The sequence below is a fragment of the Bacillus rossius genome, chromosome 3 (assembly GCF_032445375.1).
Source record: "Bacillus rossius redtenbacheri isolate Brsri chromosome 3, Brsri_v3, whole genome shotgun sequence".
NCBI classification, from domain to species: Eukaryota; Metazoa; Arthropoda; class Insecta; order Phasmatodea; family Bacillidae; genus Bacillus; species Bacillus rossius.
The window spans coordinates 127907937-127927972 of NC_086332.1; the positions used below are offsets into that span (position 1 = coordinate 127907937).

Genomic DNA, 20036 nt, shown 5'->3' on the forward strand with positions numbered 1-20036 from the left:
AACACAACTTCTACATTAACTAACAATCTGAACAACCATCAAGATCACGTCATGTCTTCTAAGTGGAATGTTATTTTAAATAACTTTCTGGGACTTTTTCTAGGCCTTTAACTCATTATTTCACTACCATTTTCTTTTTATGATGCAGGCATTCTAAAATTGTTACCCCAATGTTGTTATCTAAGTTTGTAATATTCTATTCAGCTTAATAAACATGAATTCTATTTACATATACACCCATAGCAGGAAATGTTTAAATTCTGTTTCTTGACTCTTACTTGTTTGATTTTGTCTCACATCAGTCAGGATGGTAGGTTTTAATCTCATTTAATAATGGTTAAGTAAATAAACTTTTTCAAATAATAAACATCTGATTCAGAAAAAGGTGGTTTTGAGTGGTACTGATCTTATCACACTATAACGGGGCGTACAGCTGATAAATGTGAGTGTTTTAAGCATGAAAATTGCCAGGTGATTTGGCTGGCATGCCTGCACAGTGTAACTGGGGGTGTGGCCCAGTTGCTAGACAGCTACTGCACAGCATGTGTTGTCAGCCCCACCAGCAGGGTACAAATACAGGGTGTGTGTAAGACCCAGCGCAGTCAACCACCATATGTAACGAGAGAGGGAACTATCGGACGAGGCTACTTGGATGGGGGCGAGAGGCAGAGGTAGAGAATGAGCGCAGGTGTACTCCCTGCGCCACTGCAAGTCATCTACAAGGGGCAAGCACCAGGGACGGAGTGACTGCGACAATGGTGCGTCAGGAAACCAGTGAGTGAGGAGCTGAGGCTGCCCGGTATGAGCCAGTGTCCTGGCATGATTGCGGACTGAGGCGACCACCATGACCCGCGAGTCGCCAGGAGCCAAGCAACCCAGGAGCAGCGAGTGTGCAGCACTGAGTCACCCCAAAGGATCCCATGCACCATGACCAACAGTATCTCCACAACTAGATTTCTTCCTAGTTCTTCGCTGATGTCTTTCGCTTTCATTTCACTCGCTGAGATCCTGAAGAATCACGACCCAGAAGAAATTTGGTTGGAACAGTATCATGATTGACTTTATGGCATTTTTTTTTTTTGAAAGAACTAATGAGTTTTTTCTGCAAGTTCTTTTCACATGAGTCTTCAGTAAAGGGGATAGAACAAATTCTTTCTGGAAGAGAAAATAGAGATTATTTTTTATTATTTAATTATTTACATTATTGCTTGAATTTTACTTAAATGTAACATAAATGTTATTTAAATTGTTGTTTGAATTTCACTCAAATGTAACATAAATGTACGAAATTAAAATCAGCCAATCCATTTGTAACGGATGCTACATTCCCACTACTTGAAAAAGTGATATACTATGAAAAATTTAAATATATTGTGTTTTTTATATAGAAACAAATAAAGTAGGTAGCTGCTTTTCCCCTGCCAAAATGTAGTTGTAAAGACTTTAATTTTACGGAATACATTATTTTTTAAAGAGCTGTAACGGATGCTACCTCCACACAATTCAGAATAGCAGTTTGAGACACATTCCTCTAAAGTTTAGCTTCTGCATCAGAGACAGCAGGTTAACTTTATTTCTCCTGATAAAAGAAGGATATAAGATTGTTCTTGTTATATTTAAATAATAGTATCACAATTATAAAGTTTATTGTAATGATTACAAAAATGTAACGGATTCTACACAGTTCCTGTAATACGTATTCCTAAACTTCTACGTTACTGTAAAAAAAACAGTCACTGGTGTAATGAATGTAACAAATTTTATTTTACAAGTTTAACATTTTTATAAACAAGTAGGCTCTGCTTATTCAAGAATAATGTTTAATGAAATTATTAGTTGCCTTTGGTTACAAAACATCTTAAACAGTAACAACATACTTTCAAAACACTTACCCATTTACTTACATGGTGATAAACTATTAAGATTATAAAGGCATAATTTTTTGTTTTAAATAAACAGTTACTATAGTTCTTGATAAACATTTACTTGAAAGTGTACTCATACATTTGAGGCTGATTTTAAAATAATCCATTTGGAAACACAACTAATTAACATCAAGTGCATTTTGAAACTGATATACCAGCCTGAGTCCTTGAAATGTAACACTAGGAACGTGTAAAATTTTGCTAACTTGCTCAACTTGCTTTCATCACTTTCATCGGTAATGAATAGTTTGTTATTTTCATATTGTTTCAAAAACATTACCCGCAATTCCTCTTCTTCATTACAAGTTTTCTGACATATTGCTGCATACAGTAGAACCCCGATTATCCGCAACTCGATCATCCGATTCGCGGATTAACCGCGATTTATGTCCATTAAGTCCAATTTTTTAGTTACATATAACCAATGATTCAAAATGTATGTAAATGTTAAAATACTTTGCAAAATGTATGTTGGTCAAAGTACTTTGACTCAGTTGCGTTTATACACACAGAAAGTTTAAAAAAAAATACTAGTACATACATACGTATGTACATAATATTTTTGTGTTCCATGTTACGTGAATAAATTATACACTGGTGCGCGATTCCACGTCCGCATGACCGGACTGTACACTCCCGCGCGCAGCACGGCGCCGTGCCACAGAGATTACCCGGCGCATGGAGACAGTCCATTCCATTAGTGTACGTTGTTGAAGCGTGAAGGTGGTGATAATTTTATGTATTGTAACAGTGATCTGCATTTCGACGGATTATACCGTTGTGTTGTGCGGAAGTGTTGAGAGCAACATTTCATCATGTCATCAAATGAACAGAAAAGAAAGCGAGTGGTACTGTCCATCGACAGCAAAACAAAAACTATAGAAAGATTTCAGAGTGGAGAAACGATTGCAAACTTGCGACTGAGTTTGATGTCAGTAACACAACAGTGCGCGACATCATAAAAAATTGCGAAAAGATCCCTCAGTTTGCTTCACAGGCTGACACTTCAAGTGGATTAAATAAACGCAAGACGATGAAAGAATCCACATTTAGCAGCTTGGACGCTTGTTTGTTTGAATGGTTTCAACAGAAAAGGTCGGAGGGTGTACCATTAAGTGGCGTAATTTTATCACAGCAGACGCAAATTTTTAAAAAAAAATAGGCTTGACAGAAGAACCATTTTCCTGTTATATTACTTCTCTGTTATTTTATGAGCACCGACTGTACGGAAGTGTGTGTGTTGCAACTAGTGCTTGGCACGCAAGATAAATTCAGCCTATCACTTGCTGACGTGGCGCAGTGATACGACGGTGTTTGTTTATTTCAAAACTCAGCTAAGAGTGAACGGAGAATAGATATAACGACCCCTCACGGTTCCCGAGATTAGGGTCGTTATAAAGAGGTGGTCGTTATAAGATTTCCGACCCATCTGCAACACTAAGTCATAATAGGTCGTTTTTGCACTAAGTCCACGTTCAGCAAGCTAAAAATTAAAAAAAATCTAACATTTAAAATTCATATAAATAAAGGGGGATAAAAACACTGTGAATTATACGAGACAGAGACACCGTTTCAAAACCATGAAATCAAGTCTCAATGCACTGGTATGAAAAATCTTATCTCGAAAAGAATTTTGAAGGCAGTCGTTCTGTAAAACAATAACCAGCCCGATGGTGTTACTGACAACAGAGCAATGAGCAAAGTGTGGCAGCGTCTCTTACGGGTGAAAAGAATGCGTGACCTTGGCAGCTATCAGCTGTCTTGGGCCCTCGGACTGGCCGGCGGCTAGCCACACACCTCGGTGCAACAACGACTCGCGTGCCCACGTCTCCGCACACGAAAGACTTAAAAACCACTGCTGCCCAGCACTAAGCAGTCCGCTTCTATGTCAACAACGCACACGCACACAAAGCATGTGTATATATGTAATCTCCGAATGTCCACAGATGGCTGTCTGTGGGCTAATGACCTTTGAGGCAAGCATGACTCGGCTAACCGCGATTTTCGATTATCCGACTCACTCGTCCCCTTCATTAACACGGATAATCGGGGTTCTACTGTATTTGAAATGGTGTTTTTTTGTAGATTCAAAATTTACTATTACGAAGGTGCTGGGTTTAATGTTCTCCTTCCTTTTTTCACTTTCAGTTTGAGAATTTGATTGTGATTCATTAGAAGGTTGCAAAAATGATGTGCAGTGTCGCAGTTGGTCCAGTGGTTGAGGCTGATCGTCTAATGACTCATCAGAGTAGACTTCATTGAATTTCAAGCGTTTCTTTTCACACAGTTCATCTTTTGGAGATATGTCAATCACTTTCTTCTCTGAATAAGCAGTCAGACCTACTAATATACTAGTTCTATTCAACATTTTGAAGAAATGATAATCCCTTATTCCTAAAACTTCTCTAATGTTCTCCCAGCGTTTAGCCAGAAGATTTTGAGCAGTCTCGTCAACATCTTGTTTGGAAACATACAGAACTTGTTTTTTGTTACAGGTTTTTTCTGCACTTAGATAGAAGTCATAGGATGAAGTGATCTCAGTGGCTCTAGATTTCACACCCAGCCACACATTTCTCTTAATTTTTTCAACTATTGCATCTACTGCACCCTTTCCATGTCCAGGTGAAAATGTATTCCATTCTACAGTAGACACATTCAGGTCATCAGCAAGGTGCAGCATATTGAAAGCAGTGCACCTGCTTCTGAACTGCCCTGAACAGTTGTCTGAAAATATATAAATGTTGTCTAAACCTATACAAAACCTGTCTTCAAAATCTGACACAATACTTTTTAAAAAGACCCATGCAGATTGTTTTGAATGTGAAAGATCATCACTCACTACAACATATTACTTAACCTTATCATTTATATACCAAATACAGCATGTGAATACAGTTGTTTGTGAGTGGTGCCAGTGTGCACTCTGAATTTCATCTTGCGGGGTGTGGCTATAGTTTTCCGCATAGTCCACCTGAATAACAGCCTCACATTTTCCAAGGTTCTGTTTCTTTTTATCAAAGTACTCAAATAGTTGAGATTTTACATACGTGTGTTTTTTGAAGGATTTAAGTGTGTCGTTCATTTCCTGAACAACAACAGCAAGAGTGGAAATGTTCTTCAAGACTTTCAAACTACCATCTTCAGATTTTCCCCATTTCTTCCATGTTACTTTCTGCAAGGAGTCACATTCTAGTTTTAGAAGTACAGACACATCATAATGACAATTTTCACACTTACTTGTCATGCATCTTTCACTGTTAGGATCACAGCAGATGGCATCAATAATGGATTTGTGGGTAAAGGATTCAGTTGAGAAACAGTCAGAAAAATAAAGTTTGCGTGTACTATACACAAACAAAGGAAGGACGTTCTGTGGACGTAGTTGATAAAATTTAGATCTACTTTCAGCATCATTGCACTTTTCTTTAAAAAGTGCAAGAGCCTCATCTACTTTCATCAGAATGTAGCTCTTCTGTTCTTGCACTTTTTCTCCTGTTTCTACATTTTTTATTAATTTGTAGTCTCGTTTACCAGGTGCTTGCCAACTTATTTCATCACTGTTATAAAAGTCTCTAACCTTTTTCTCTGTCTCTGGTTTTAGTGCTCTCAATGTTGGAGATTTCTCAGTTGCACACAATGTTTGACCGGCTTTACTGAAAATGTATTTCACTAACTGGTGAACTACAGCTCTTTTCTTGGTAGGACTGGAAGGAAGAGCTGACTGTAATTTCTTAACTGCTTTTCTTAATGAACTTGTGCATTTGTAGGAACCTAAAGCTTTTTCCGGTGTTTTCCCGTTTGTACTGCACTTCTCTGCTTTCTTTGTTCTGTATCTTCTCATAGCTTCACGTTTCTTCTGTTTTAAATGAGCATCAATTACACTATCCTTCTTTCGTTTCATTTTAAGCTCGATCTCGTTTCTTCTTATTTCGTTCTTTATCTTTTTTTAAGTACTCCTTCCACCGGTTTGGATCTTGTTTTTTCTTCTCTCGGCATTTGGCCATTCGATTTTTACTGCTTACTGGAGCCATGGTTCTGGAACAAGTAAAGAAAAACATAAAGAATCAAATTATGATCACAAATATAATATGGGTAAACTTGTATTTTTTTTAAAAATATTTTTAACATGCTAAAATGTATTAAAGCTTTCAAGTATTTTTACTAAGATTCAAGTTACTTATAGTAACATAATTTCAAGTTACTTATAGTAACATAACAGAAATATATGCCTGCAGTCATTTTTTAAACTTTATTGAAGGGTTAGTGTTTTGAGGTTAGGCTATCATAAACTCAATAATGACAATTGTTTGTAACATTTGTGTTCATCAAAAGTTATAAAACAATTTAATATATACTGTCACTCTAAATGATAATAAATTCAAAGTTTACATTCATTAATTACTGAAAAAAAAAAAAAAGAAATTGTACAGGTTATGTAGTATATTTTTAAAACAAAACAAAAATTTAGTTTTAAGAATTTTACATGTAGAACACATTCACAGAAATGTGGCATCCGTTACAGTGTAGCATCCGTTACATTTTATTTTAATAATATTATGTTCATACAATGTTTTAATAATGACAACAACCTGGTAATAGGTCAGACATCACTTTTGAATACTTATTTATTGTTTTCCAAAACTACAACAGTTTACAAAACAAAGAAATTAGTTATATTTGTAACGGATGCTACACAACAAACATCACTTATGAAATAGTATTATAAATGTAATTCAGTGCTTACCTTTTACACCGAAAGTATGTTAAGCAATTACTCACATTTCAGCCATGTTCTGCACCAAATATGGTTGCTATTTAATGCTTAGATGGGTGATTGTCAAAATAAGGTACCTAAACTATGTATGGTTCGAAAAAAAAAATTATATTTTACACACCTGTAAAGATTCTTAAATATTCCCCTGGTTGCGCCAAAATCAGTACAATAAGTGGTCAAGATCGATACATTAAATTGAATTAATAAAACGTAAATAGAATTTAGGGGCTGTCCACAGAGTGGACTCTACTGTCCACTGAGTGGACAAATTTAACCTTACCATTGATTTTGGTACTCTTTTTATTGCGTGTTTATGTACACAGCATTTCAACTTACTAGTGTGATAGTTAAACAATTAACAAGGTAGTTGTACTATGCACAGATTCTGACAAAAAAAAAAAGTAAAATGTATTAGAAAAAATATAGCCTACACTCGAGACTTATTTACATTTTAAAAAAGCTATAGTACAGTTGTACTGATAACAACTGAAGTTAGTTTGCTAACATAATACTTCCCTAATGCAGAATGCTACAATGTTATAAAGAGCAAATTAATTACAGGATATCATATTGAACACTGTTTTGCAATACTGATATTGCAAAACCTTTTTAACAGAAGTGAATCATTAAGTTAAATTTTAAAGAAATTATACTTAATACCATAATTCACATATCATAACGAGAAAGATCAAAGTTAAAGGCGTATTGATTACGATGGAAGGTCACTGGCTGGCATAACACTTCACAAATGTCAGATGCTTCAATGTCATAAAGCTTCCTCTCGTGTTCTTCTGGGAGACAAAACTTTGAATAGCCAAAAAATAACTTTATACTCATTACTGTCTTTGTCATAGGATTCTATGAAGGCAAGAAAGTTTTGTTTCATTTTCTTTCGCTGCATTTAATAATCACATAATCATTAACACTTGGTTTCATTGCAACAAGAGACACTGATTTTTTCAACTCCTTTTTCAGAGGAGGAGGTTCAGCATCTTCATCACTGTCCAAATAAACGTCCTTGTAAAGCAACTTCCTTTTGGCGGCTGCTGCGACTTCAGTTAAGGAAATTATTAAATGTGACAAAAAAGTAAAAACTTTTAAATGTAAATGCACTATAAAGTTTTTGAATGATAAACCAATAGTATAGTTATTGCCCCAGTTAGTAATAACTTACTCCATAGAAAGCAACACACCTGAATTGAATTATGTAAACAAAATAATTACTAAAAATATAAGAAACCTAATGGTAATATTAATATTAATACTTAATATTTAAGAAAAGGATACACTTGAGTCCAAAGGTAGTAACTTCTCCCAGATGATAATGGCTGCAGAAAATCCCAGCTTCACACTCCAGGCATGTTAGATGTCGGGCTTGTAACACAAGGGAAGGCTTTTTCCAGGTAAGTTGGTGTACTTTCGCAGTCCCTTTGAAAGTTTTAAGGTTTTGGGGAATTTTGTTCTCAATATCATGTATCGATTTTTCTGCAATGGTAAACACACCTTTGCAGTTTTCTTCAAGTTTGGCTTCAAGCGTTTTACAGTTAGGAATATCAGTTCCTCTTGCAATAAGGTGATCTGCTGTCTTAAGGGTTGCTCCCACACCATCTGGAACACCCTTACCACGGCCACTTTCACTAAAATGCCAATGCAGTTCTTCAGTTCCAAACTTTTCTGAAAGATAACCTACAAGGTAGAACATAGTTTTATTCTTATATTGAGTAGGTGCACCATGACTTAAGAAATGTACACATTTCCGGCATCGGAATCCCAGTTTTTATGTCTTCAATGACATGATTCAAATGAGCTATAACAGAAGCTGGATCATGTCTATTGCTCTCTGATAATGTTCCAAAACAACTAGGTTCCTTATCATAGCAGTATACAACAACAGTATGTATTGTAATTTGTGGTTTCGACCCTCCAAAATGCACAGACTGTATTTCGTTGGCATATTTGCAAACATAGTTTTCGCTAAAGTCAATATGCAGTAATACGTCATTTGGTGAAAGGGTTTCTTTTATCTTTCTTATCTGTTCATATTGATGAGATATGTTGTATATTTCTACAGAATATTTCAACCAGGTGCTTTTTGGTTACTTCAATTTCACTTTTGAAAGTTTTTTGGCACATTTTTTCTTCTCCCTTAATCAAAATAGGAACTTTTTTGGTTACCCATTTATGATAAGTAGTCTTTTCATCTTGAAATTGATTTATTTCAGGAGTTCTTCCTTTGTATTTTCCACATTTTCTTTTGTAACAACTTTCTTTCATGAAATTACAACACAACTTTTTGAATACAGCATCTGGAGATTTTTCATTAATTATCGTCAATGAATGTAGCTTTGAAGTAATCAGAAGCATATTTTGGTGAGTTTTGCAAAGACAGGTTTCTCTGTCTGCAGCTTTTGGGAACAAAACCCAGAACGGTTTCAACCGGCAGAATGTTCTGTAACTCATGTTCCTGTAGACATGATTTTCCTTGATAAATATCTTGAGTAAATTAAACAGGCTGTCATTGAGGAAACATTTCTGTTTTTTGTTTTTGTTTCTGGTGATTGTGTCCTTTTTTCCGGCACACTTTCTGCTAACTCTGTCAGTTTCAAAAAACTTTTGTACATCATGTTTTCTTTTCAGAAATCTTTATGCAATAATAGAATGCAGTAGAGTCCCGCTAATCCGAACTAATTGGGACCGAACCCTGTTCGGATAAGCAAAAATTCGGATTAGGCAGAATTTTCTTATATAATGCCATTTATGGTCTTTATGAGGCGTGGGCTATTTAACATCTGATGTGTCAAATATTAAAGATCAGACAAAAAACACACCTTTATCATTTAGCATATTTAGCATAATATAAATACGTAAATATTTAAGTACTAAGTACGTAATTATATTTTTTTCTTTTTAGTTGAAGGAGAAATAGATAAATCATAATTTTCTTATGTAGGCTACATATTAATAAACGTAAGACATTACTTGAAAAAGAACTTGTTTTTCTTTGCTTTTCAAGGTTCATAATTGTTATAAAAATATTTCTTTTTTCGTCCTAGCCCTGTTCGGATTAGGCGGATTTTCAGATTAGCGGGGTTAGGATTAGCGGGGTTCGGATTAGCAGGACTCTACTGTAATAAACTTTAACATTTTTTAACATTTTGTAGGATGTCAAAGATTTTATGTGATCACAGAGTCTGTACTTCTTGATAACTTTTCCAGTTAAAACTTGTACCTAACATAGTCCTCTTTTTTTTTTTTTTTTTTTTTAAGATTCCAGTTTTAAAACTGTCTTTTATTTGGTCACGAATAACTTCAGCAAACAAAACTTTCTTTTTAACTTCTTCTGAATTAGTGTTGTTATTACTAAATAACTTTTCCACTCTCTTCCTAGGGGTTAGAGTATCTGCATTAGGTTGTAATGAATCTCGTATTCTCTTTATTCTTTTTTTGTATCTTTCAAGTTTTGTTCGTAGTTTCTCATTGTCCTTTTCCAACTTCCGTTTTTCTTGTAGCATTTTCTTCCTGTTTTTCCTTGAACTTTTTCCACATTGAACTCTGCAAGTTGAGGGTACTACAGCATCTGAAATTTCTGGTGGTGTTTCAGGAGACTTCATTTTTAATTCTTCTTCAGTTTCTTTAGCTTTTTTGTCTTCTTTTCATTGATGTCGTTTCCGGTCTCTCCATTCTTTCCTGACTGATCGTTGATCCCTTTCACTCTTATTCAAAATTAATTTTTCCTCATATGGTATCTTTCCCTTTCTTTAGATTTTTCTTCTTCATACTTTCTTGGGTTGTTAGTAAACATTTCTCTAGCCTTTCTCATGCTGATCTTTTTCTGTTCCCTTCGTTTTTTGATCTTATCAGCGGAATTTGAAGTTTTCTTTTTTATGGGAGCCATTATTCTGCAAGATAAATACAAAATCTATCAGAACGCTTATTGGGCTTGTTGTAATGATAAAACATCTGAAAGAGTAAAATTAATGCTTTTTTTTTAATGAGGATAGACAGACCACAACCGTGCTGCATGAACATTTGTCAAAGCAGAAAATAATCAATTCAGCTGATTGCAAGGTAAATTATTATTAACATTTAAGGCATTACAAAATCATGTACCTGTGACAATATTTAAATTGTCAAATATCTTTCTACACAAGTATACTGGATCTAAAGAATGTAGCAAACACAGTACTAAGTGCAGCTGTATGGTAATTTTCATAATTAATGTATAAATTTCATCAATGATTAAGTACATAAATATGTTATGGTCTGTTAATAGGCCTATGCTGCAATGTCAGCAGTTCTGGTACCTACTCGAAATAGCACTAACACTTCCATACAGTTCTCATTAATTCAACTCTGGAAATATTTCACTACGTGTACAATGATGTCCCCTCCGTAGCCTGTGAATTCCATGGAGGGGACAGAAACTGTACTTTTGTTTTCTAGTCCTTTAATTTTTAAGGTTAGAATATCACTGCATTTGTAAAAGAAATTTATACGTAGTACTTTTTATCTATTCATCTATTAGAAGTAACAGATATCATTTCTCACCTTCAAAAAGTTGTCCACAGAGTGGAATAAGCGATCTTGACCAACCGTTAAATCACATGGATCAACAAATGTAATTACCAATAAATCACCAATCATCCACTTATGACTTGATAGAAAACAAGATGGATTCTTTTCCCTCCTTTTTTGTAGGGTTCAGTGGCCAGTGCTGCACCCTGGAGGTTTATATTGAAACTATTTTGTATGTCCACACAAAGGACCCATTTCCTGGGGACAATTAATAAACATTAATCTTACTTGAAAATTCAAACCTTTGCAGTCCAGCAATTTGATTTCTTTTTTAATCTTTGCTCATTACAATTTAAAGAATTAATATTAAATAACATAAAATTATATTGTAGTGGATAATTAAAATGTTTTCAAACTGTACTTGGAGACAGTCCATGGAGGGGACATTTAGCACTTTTTTGGTCTGACATCTTAAATAAAAAAACATTTATTTAAGAAATAATATAATAATAGGCTTCTATTACATTCAAGCATATATCTTATAGTAAAAATTACTATTAATACAAATGTATAATATTTTTAAGGCCTAGGGACATGCTTTAGGTACCTTATTTTGGCAAACACCCAGATAAGTTATTCCAGGGTTGCCAATTTGTGTCAGTTCAAGCCAGATTTGTATGTATGCTGCTGACTGACCAAAAAAATGTTAAAAACTTTGTTTGGAAGTAACAAATTTTTTTTAAGTAATTTCTGTAAGTATAATGTTTGTAAAATATACCAAAAACTAACATAGCCTATCTTAATTACTAATGTTTTATAATATATCAAAACATTCCCACTTTTCATGGATTGTCTGAAATTACATTATTACCAGAGTAAGCTGTACCAACTTCTTGATTTATACAAAAATAATATGAATTTACTGACGTTAATAATTGTTGCGTTTAAATCCTGTGAAATGTGCAGTACTGATGACCAACAACATAACAAAATGTAATCAGATATGTAACGCAGAAATTATAAAGTACAACGTAACTCACGTGATATTATCAAAAATCAATGTTATCACATGTAATTTAAGAAGTTATTCACTATTACTCTCAGAAGTTTTGGCAATAACATTATCGAGTCCAAAACATAACATAATGATATGTAAATTAATCTTTACAAAGCCTAAACAACTTCATTTAAAACTAAAATGTTAAGCCTGGAATTTGTTAAAGTGGTTATATGTACCTGTAAGCCTGTTTCTTTTTTACACTAATAATATGTAAATTACTTAACCCACAGTTTTGTTTATTTGGAGATATATTTAACCTCGATGACGCCACACGTACTTTTCACTCTATTAGAGAGTATATTTTGAATAATAAAAAAACAAACAAGCTCATATTTCTTTAATGTAAATTATGACCATTTTCACATTTCCAATTTCATTTGATTTGACAAAATAAATAATAGTAAGAAATTTTTTTTTCCCTTTTTAATTAGATTAATCCTATACAATCTAGTATTGATATAAGTTCTGAATAATGTAAATATATATTTCCTATTGTATTTTTTTAAATGCATTCATTGAATAAACTTTTTACCCTGACTGTTATATTATTATAGAATACTAAATATTTTGCATGAAATAGGCTACCATCAATGTAAACAAAACCTATGGTTGATCATTCAAAACAGTTAAAAAATAATAATCATAACACAATTAACATGTCAACATAAAAATCTTAATTGTTTAAACTTAACTTCTGCTAATACAGAATTTGTCCTTCCTTTTGCATGCGTTCACACATTTACCACAAAGATCTTCATTGTTTGGAAAGGAGAAATATTTTTTCCAAATTCTTTGCATTTTGGTAGTTATTGTAACATACATACACTGCATAATTTGGCATTATAACTACAAACAGCACACACGATTATGCAACAACAATAGCAATGAAATGGGCAGCGCTTGGAATAAGAGCTCTGGCTGCAACCAAGGTGAGTAGCAAGGGGGTGCAAGGGGATGCATGGAGGGGAAACCTGCGCACACATTATCTTCATTACTGTCATGTAACAAAGCACGCCTGAAAAAGCCCATTTCCTTATGAAACAAAATACCTGATATGAATTCTTCAAAGACTTTAAAACCATCATCTACTGTGACTCAATGGGACCAGGAAGAAAATATTGTGATCCTGATGTGACATATATTTGTGCATTACATTAATATCCTAGTAATATTGTTAAATGTAAATTGGGTGTTGATCAGGAATTTGAAGATTTGCCACGGTGACCACGTCCAGTTTGAAAGATTCTGCTCTGATACCCACATTCAACATGTGGCAACATCTGCAGGAGTTGAACGCCATCATCCCAAAAGACTATTGGTAATTATCGCAAGTCGCAGCTTTATAGAACGGAAAGAAAAAAATTAGGAAAACATGGTTTTCACACACAACACATGTCCCTAAATTTACTCCCAAAGGATGGTTTCACAATTCCTACTAGTTTGTGAAAAAATTAAAACTTTATATCTTATCTTACAATATCTGTGCTTTTATGCTACCACCGCCATTCATTATTATTAACAGCGATAAATAGGGATATATGTTTTCCATATTCCTCCTGGAGATGTTTCTGATTTACCTATGCGAGGAAGGTTTCTTAATTCCTACAAGTTTGTGAAAAAATTACAATTTACAGCTTACATTACAATACCTATGTATTCATGCAATCCCCGACAATCATTGTTTATGTTTACGTACCTGTTAAAGTTTTTTTTGAAATATTTTTGGAGAACTTTAGTCAATGTAGGTGTTGTAATAATTAAATTTGCTTAAGTTATAAGGAATTTTTAATGCTTGTATTTCATGTTTGCTGTTTTATTAGAATAAGTATGTAACTGCATTACAAAATGTTTGGTTTGTTTCATTGCATTTAAAGTACGTACTATTTTGCGTGACGTCGTAACGAATGAGTCTAATGGAAGTTTAAAATTTGAATTGATTTGTTAACTTCGATTCATTATCTGTGAGGAACACGTGCTGTGTATTGAAGTAGCTGACACATTGAATTTTGCAATCTTTTGACGTCGTCCGGGACTGCGGCCCCTTTGAGCCCGATATGCCACCGCCCAACCACCATCTCTATTCAAACCTCCCGCTCGTGTGTGCGTGTGTTGCTAGCCCGGCAAGAGGGCGCTTAGCTGCAGTGCGCAGCACCCCTAAATATGTTAATTAATATTGTAATCCTTTTTCTTTCCGCCCCAAAAACAGTGTAACGATGGCTATGCATGTGAGTGTCTTTTAATTAATAACTTCATGATCTTTTGTTATTTTATAAGTCCAAGCACGAACAAGGACGCTCCCTAGCGGGCGACGGAGGAACTAGCATGAAACTCATTTATGTTTATAAGTAATTATTACAGACGGTCTGGACATGGAAGTAATTTAATAATTATTGTAAAATTAGTTATGTATTTTCTAAGAGTAACCCGGGGCACGCTACAGCAAAGTGTAACGGTATTTGTGTTCGGCGCGAAGGGGCGCCATGTTGCCACCCGCAAGCGATGAGCTCAGCCCAGTCTTTCTCTCCCGCCGGCCGAGGGCGGATGTGTCTCTGCCTTGAGGCGACCACGTGCGTGGTTCGCCTCCTCACCTAATCTAATTCGTGCCTCGGGCGTTTATAGCTGTATCAACGGAGGATCGTGCAAGGACGTGTACCGTGAGTAAAATAAAAATCAATTAATTGAGTCACATGTTTTGTGTTCGGGGGGGCCACGTGGGTCCTTAACCTGGCCAGCGGCGTGTGGGACGCCCTGAGAGCCCACTGCGGATTAGGAGCGTGCCCGACGCTGAGAGCGGGCTTGGTTAGGGACAGGAGCTGCGTATAACATCAGGAGGGCTAATATCTCGCCGCACACGGGCCACGTAACGCCCTGAGTTAGAGTCTTTCAGCCGGGTTCACGTGCCCACTCACGTAGTGGCGCCCATTAATTTCCACCAATATTCTCACCTCAACACCGGTACACCCTCACTTTCTAGGGAATTCTTTGATTACAACTGTCATATATTCTGTGCTCGTTTTAGCTGGTGTTTCATGTATCCAAGTTTATCCCTAGATTCTGAAGGCTTGATCCTGATGGCATGATCCTGTTGGCTTGTTTCTGTGGTACATGATGCTTGCTGTTTTAGTTCAGTATGTCAGAAGATTCTGCACATAAAAAAAATTGCGAAATAAGAAAGAATATGATTGCATGTTTAAAAAAATCCTTTTTATTTGACATAGTTCATAATTCATTATTATATGACAATATTTTTTTATATACAGGATTTTCGACATACTGAATTAAAACAGCTAACACGTACGACATGATCATGCCATCAGGAACAAGCCTTCAGGATCCAGGGATGAACTTCAATATATGAACAAAAACTAGTAGGAATTAAGAAACCAACCCTTCCGGGTAAATTTAGGGATAAGTGTGTGAAAACCATGTTTTCCGATTTTTTGCTTTCCATTCTGAAAAGTTGCGATGTTCAATAATAACTAGACTATCATACTTTTTATGACCTTTTACCTCATACATGAATACAGTAAGTCCTCGGTTTACGTCGGGGTTACGTTCCTGAAAACCGCGACGTAAATAGAAACGACGCAAAATGAGCCATGTTTCATGCCACCGGCCGGCCACGGCCCAAGGTCGGCCGGAAGCGCTGGCATACAGACGTGACAACGGGCAATTTTATCAGCAAATGACAACCGACAGCGTGGGAAACAAGTCCAACTAGTACTTCTCAGCTTTATAGAATGGTTATTTAACCAGCTGCTATATTACCTTTATTGATTGAAATATAAAAACAGATATATAGTCGTTTGGAAGACATCTTATGAAGAAAAAATCATAAATTGCAGTGAGCTGATACTGTAGGCCTACTACAAATGCATTTAATCACGATAAAGTTAACAACGGCACGTTTAAAACTCCGGCCAACTCAATGATATCATAGCGACTGAAGTGTAGAGCTGTAGCAAACCGTATGTATTCGTTACTGAGTAACGGGTGCGGCATCCAGTAACGAGTAACGAAACGTTACACACGAATGCATTTCGTTACTCGCATTTTTCGTATGTTTTAAGCATGCGCGCGCTTATTCGTTACAAAGAACGATGTTTGTTTATTAAGAAAAGTATAATTTAGAAATTCGTCGTCCAAGTTTTTTACTGTTTATTAAAGGTATTGTGTGTGTAGACAAAGTTTAAGATTGGAACAGAAACAACTTAAGAAAGTATTTTTTACAAATTATAAATACGTATGTTTTTGTTTTTTACTATCGCGTATTTTCACGTTTTTTGTTCTTATCTTAAAAGAGATATTATAATAAAGCTGCTCTAATGAGATTTTATTGTTTCTTGGTTAACAAAAGCTGTTAATTATCAAATACTTTTAATTGTTTATATTCGATTTATTATTATTTAAGCCCGGGCTACATTCGCAATAGCACGCAAACAGCACACAAATAGCACACGCGCACAGAGATAGCACAGAGCTTGATGCTACATTCACGCACAATCGCACAACATAAAATAAAACCGGAAGCAGTAAAATAAATTTTTCAAATGATCAACTTCCTTTAACAATTTTGGTCACTGAAGTTGGTGAAAGTGATTGGTTTTTATGTGTGTTTATATTTACGTATTGTTATTATTGTGGTTTTCATACTATTTGCTGGTGCTCACAAACGTTTAAGATTATCCTTTAATTCATTTTAATTCCAGTCTCCCTATGAATCTCAGCGAGAATCTAGTATTTTTGCTGCAAGTACTACAATTTTTGCATGCAGCTCTGAATTGTTTACAATTGTACAGACAAATTTTACAGAACAGACCCAGACGTCGATGGTGGATACGCCCTTTAAATATTGAAAAACAAAAGGTTGGTGATTTTAAAAACTTATTTCTGTACTTGCAAAATAGCGATAATGAAGAGTTCTTCAAGTATACTCGAATGACAGTCGACCAATTTAATGAACTCTTCGTTTTAACAGAGAAACGCCTTAAAAAAAAAAGTAATCGTGGTAGTATCCCTCCCAAAATGCGACTTGCAATGACATTGAAATTCCTGGCGCATGGGGGAAATTACCAGTCTGTAGCATGGGAATTTCGAGTTGGCCGATCAACTGTTCGTGTCATAATTCGTGAAACTTGTCAGATAATCTGGGAACAGTTAGCACCTTTATACATGAAGGAGCCTACAGGAAAAGACTGGTGCAGAATTGCCAGGGAATTCTGGATGCAATGGAACTTCCCCAATTGTTTAGGGGCTATTGATGGCAAACATGTGAGATGTAGAGCTCCACAAAAATCAGGTTCTTTGTATTACAATTATAAGCACTTCTTTTCTGTTGTACTAATGGCTGCATGCGATGCAAAATACAACTTTATTTGGGTTGATGCTGGCAATTATGGCTACAAAAATGACAGTAGCGTTTTCTCACATTCCGAATTTGGCAAACTGGTCATGGAAGACAAAATTAAATTTCCTGCATCTCGCCCACTCCCTGGAACGGCAGTATTAGCACCATATGCCTTTGTAGCAGATGCAGCATTCCCATTGAAAGAATGCATCTTACGACCATATCCACATACTAACTTGTCAGAAGAGGAACGTATATTTAACTATAGGTTAAGCAGAGCACGACGAACAATTGAGAATACGTTTGGTATACTTACCTCAAGGTGGAGAGTATATCATCAAGTGATTCAAGGATCCGCAGACACAGTCGACAAAATTATTCTCGCTACAACAGTGCTGCATAACTACATAATGAAAACCAACCCAAACCGGTAGGTAGAGTAATATTTTTTGTTAAGGTTGTGAAATATTTATTTTAAAGAAATTATAATAAATCAGGTACTTTTGTACTAACGCCACCGCAGCCGCTAAATCAGAAGTTTTCAATGAAAACAAGCTTGTTGTGACTAACCTAACCTAACCCTTCAATTTGTTTTAATTTCAATTTTTGACTGTTAACGGGGTTTTGATTTAACATTAAATTTTAAACGTTCCAAACAGGCCTATGTTCCGAGACAGAGGGTTATGTTGGGTTTGGTCAGTCACTATATTGCTGATTTACGATGCCATTTTTGAATGATACGAAAATGTGTATTTGGGATTTGCCAAAAACAGAACAAGATACAATTTTATATTTTCAGGAGCGAAATATTTTACCAAAAAACCGGAAATGTGAACGTAAACGAACCAACACGGCCGCCACCGCATCTACTGTAAACGTTTTCAGTAAATGAATTTAAACAAAACCCATCATGGCAGCCGTAGTATCTTAATCAACGGCTGCGATGGCGTTAATACGAAAGTACCGTAAATCATTATAATGGTAGCCTTAAGTATGCTTATGATTATAGAAACTGTCAAAATTCTGACACAACCTAACCTACTTTAAAAACAAACCAACCCAATTATCTTCATAAAATAAATGTTTCTGATTACATGTAAACTTACACAACTAATTCTTTTATAGGTATCTGCCCACTTCATTCACTACAGATGAAAGAGATCTGGCTGGCATTGCATTGGAAAGGAACTGGCGCAAGGAAGCAATGGGACCATTTTTGAAAGATCTGAGGAAAAGTAGTAGCAACAACCCAGCACGTGCTCAATATCTGCAGCGAGATGCAATTAAAGAATTTTTTTGCAGTGAATCGGGAATGGTGCCATGGCAGTGGAGGCAAATAAACCGTGGCTATGGTGGTGTTGTCTGATAAATGAAGCAATTAGATTGTGGGGGAGGGAGAATAATGTAATTACAAAGGCCAAATGGGGACATTTCAATGATGTGGTTGGGTGGTACATGTATTATATTTGATTTGTTTCCCAATATGATAATGTTATAAATTTCCTAATTGATGCAGCAGAACTACTTTGGTGATGATGCACAGTTTTAAAATTGAGTAGGTACGGCACTAGTAGCTTTTTCCATTGTGTTAATGTTTACTACTAAATAATGTACTGAGTGTGCATTTCTGCAAACTCTGTAGTATTATTTGTGCACTATTATGTTTTACATTTGTTTTATATCATGAAATTAGTACAATAATATGTTATTTCATAAAGGTGCTCATATAAAGTTTATTTGTAAGTTTTTTTTATGTAGATTATGTAAAAATGTGTTTTGAAAATGTAAGTTGAGATTCATCTTTTATGTTGCCATTTAAAATGCACAACTTTATGAAGTGTTAAAACTGTCACTACTCTATGAACTCTTTTCAATAAATTGAATAGCCATGTTATGTTTAACACATGGTGCAAATTGCATTAATTATGACAATATTTTTTTACTCGCATAAAGCTAATAACTTTAAGTCGCTGTGTGTACAATCTGCACTTCATACTGTAATTGTTTGTTCATCTGTAGCAACTTTGGCAATTCATTGTTTTTATTGTCCATAAAGATATTAGATTATACAAGTACCATCATGCCAATTGGCTGTAAAAAAGAAACCAAACATAGCACTATAATTATTGACACTTCCTTTCCTAATATAAATTTTTTTCTGTGTTCTTGGATGTGACTATTTTATTTTAACCAACATATATTTTATTTTGTACTTTAGGTTAATTTACTCGAATGCAACTACATGATTCAAAAATCAAAACCATTTTCATAGCATACAAATCAAAGTAATGCTGCTGTAACTCCTCATGTTTCATTTGGTACTACTATTTATTGATAAAAAAATACAAACATGAAATATGATGACAAGCTACAATTTAAAAACAAATATAAATATGTAATACTTGCAATTTATAT

At 35.0% G+C, this 20036-nt stretch overlaps 2 protein-coding genes across 4 annotated transcripts in view; both read right to left on the reverse strand.

The window, feature by feature from the left end:
- The window catches only part of LOC134531240 (THO complex subunit 3), a 49547-nt gene that overhangs the window by 17537 nt on the left and 11974 nt on the right, over nucleotides 1–20036 (reverse strand). The gene's annotated exons all lie outside the window — the stretch shown is intronic.
- LOC134531238 (uncharacterized) lies at nucleotides 3–11469 on the reverse strand. Of its 3 annotated transcripts, none has more exons than XM_063366926.1 (2): nucleotides 11248–11469; nucleotides 3–10598 (listed from the first exon to the last, which is right to left on the reverse strand). In XM_063366926.1, the coding sequence occupies exon 2, from the start codon at nucleotides 5824–5826 to the stop codon at nucleotides 4774–4776; it is 1053 nt and encodes a 350-aa protein (XP_063222996.1). In that variant the 5' UTR covers nucleotides 5827–10598; nucleotides 11248–11469; the 3' UTR covers nucleotides 3–4773. The 3 variants fall into 3 exon arrangements, with proteins under 3 accessions (XP_063222996.1, XP_063222997.1, XP_063222995.1); XM_063366927.1 differs by having other exon boundaries at nucleotides 3–7742; nucleotides 7987–11469; XM_063366925.1 differs by having other exon boundaries at nucleotides 3–7745; nucleotides 7987–11469.

Coding starts and splice junctions, on each gene's coding strand:
- LOC134531238 (XM_063366926.1), bottom strand. CDS start 5,826: ATGAAACGAAAGAAGGATAGTGTAATTGATGCTCATTTAAAACAGAAG.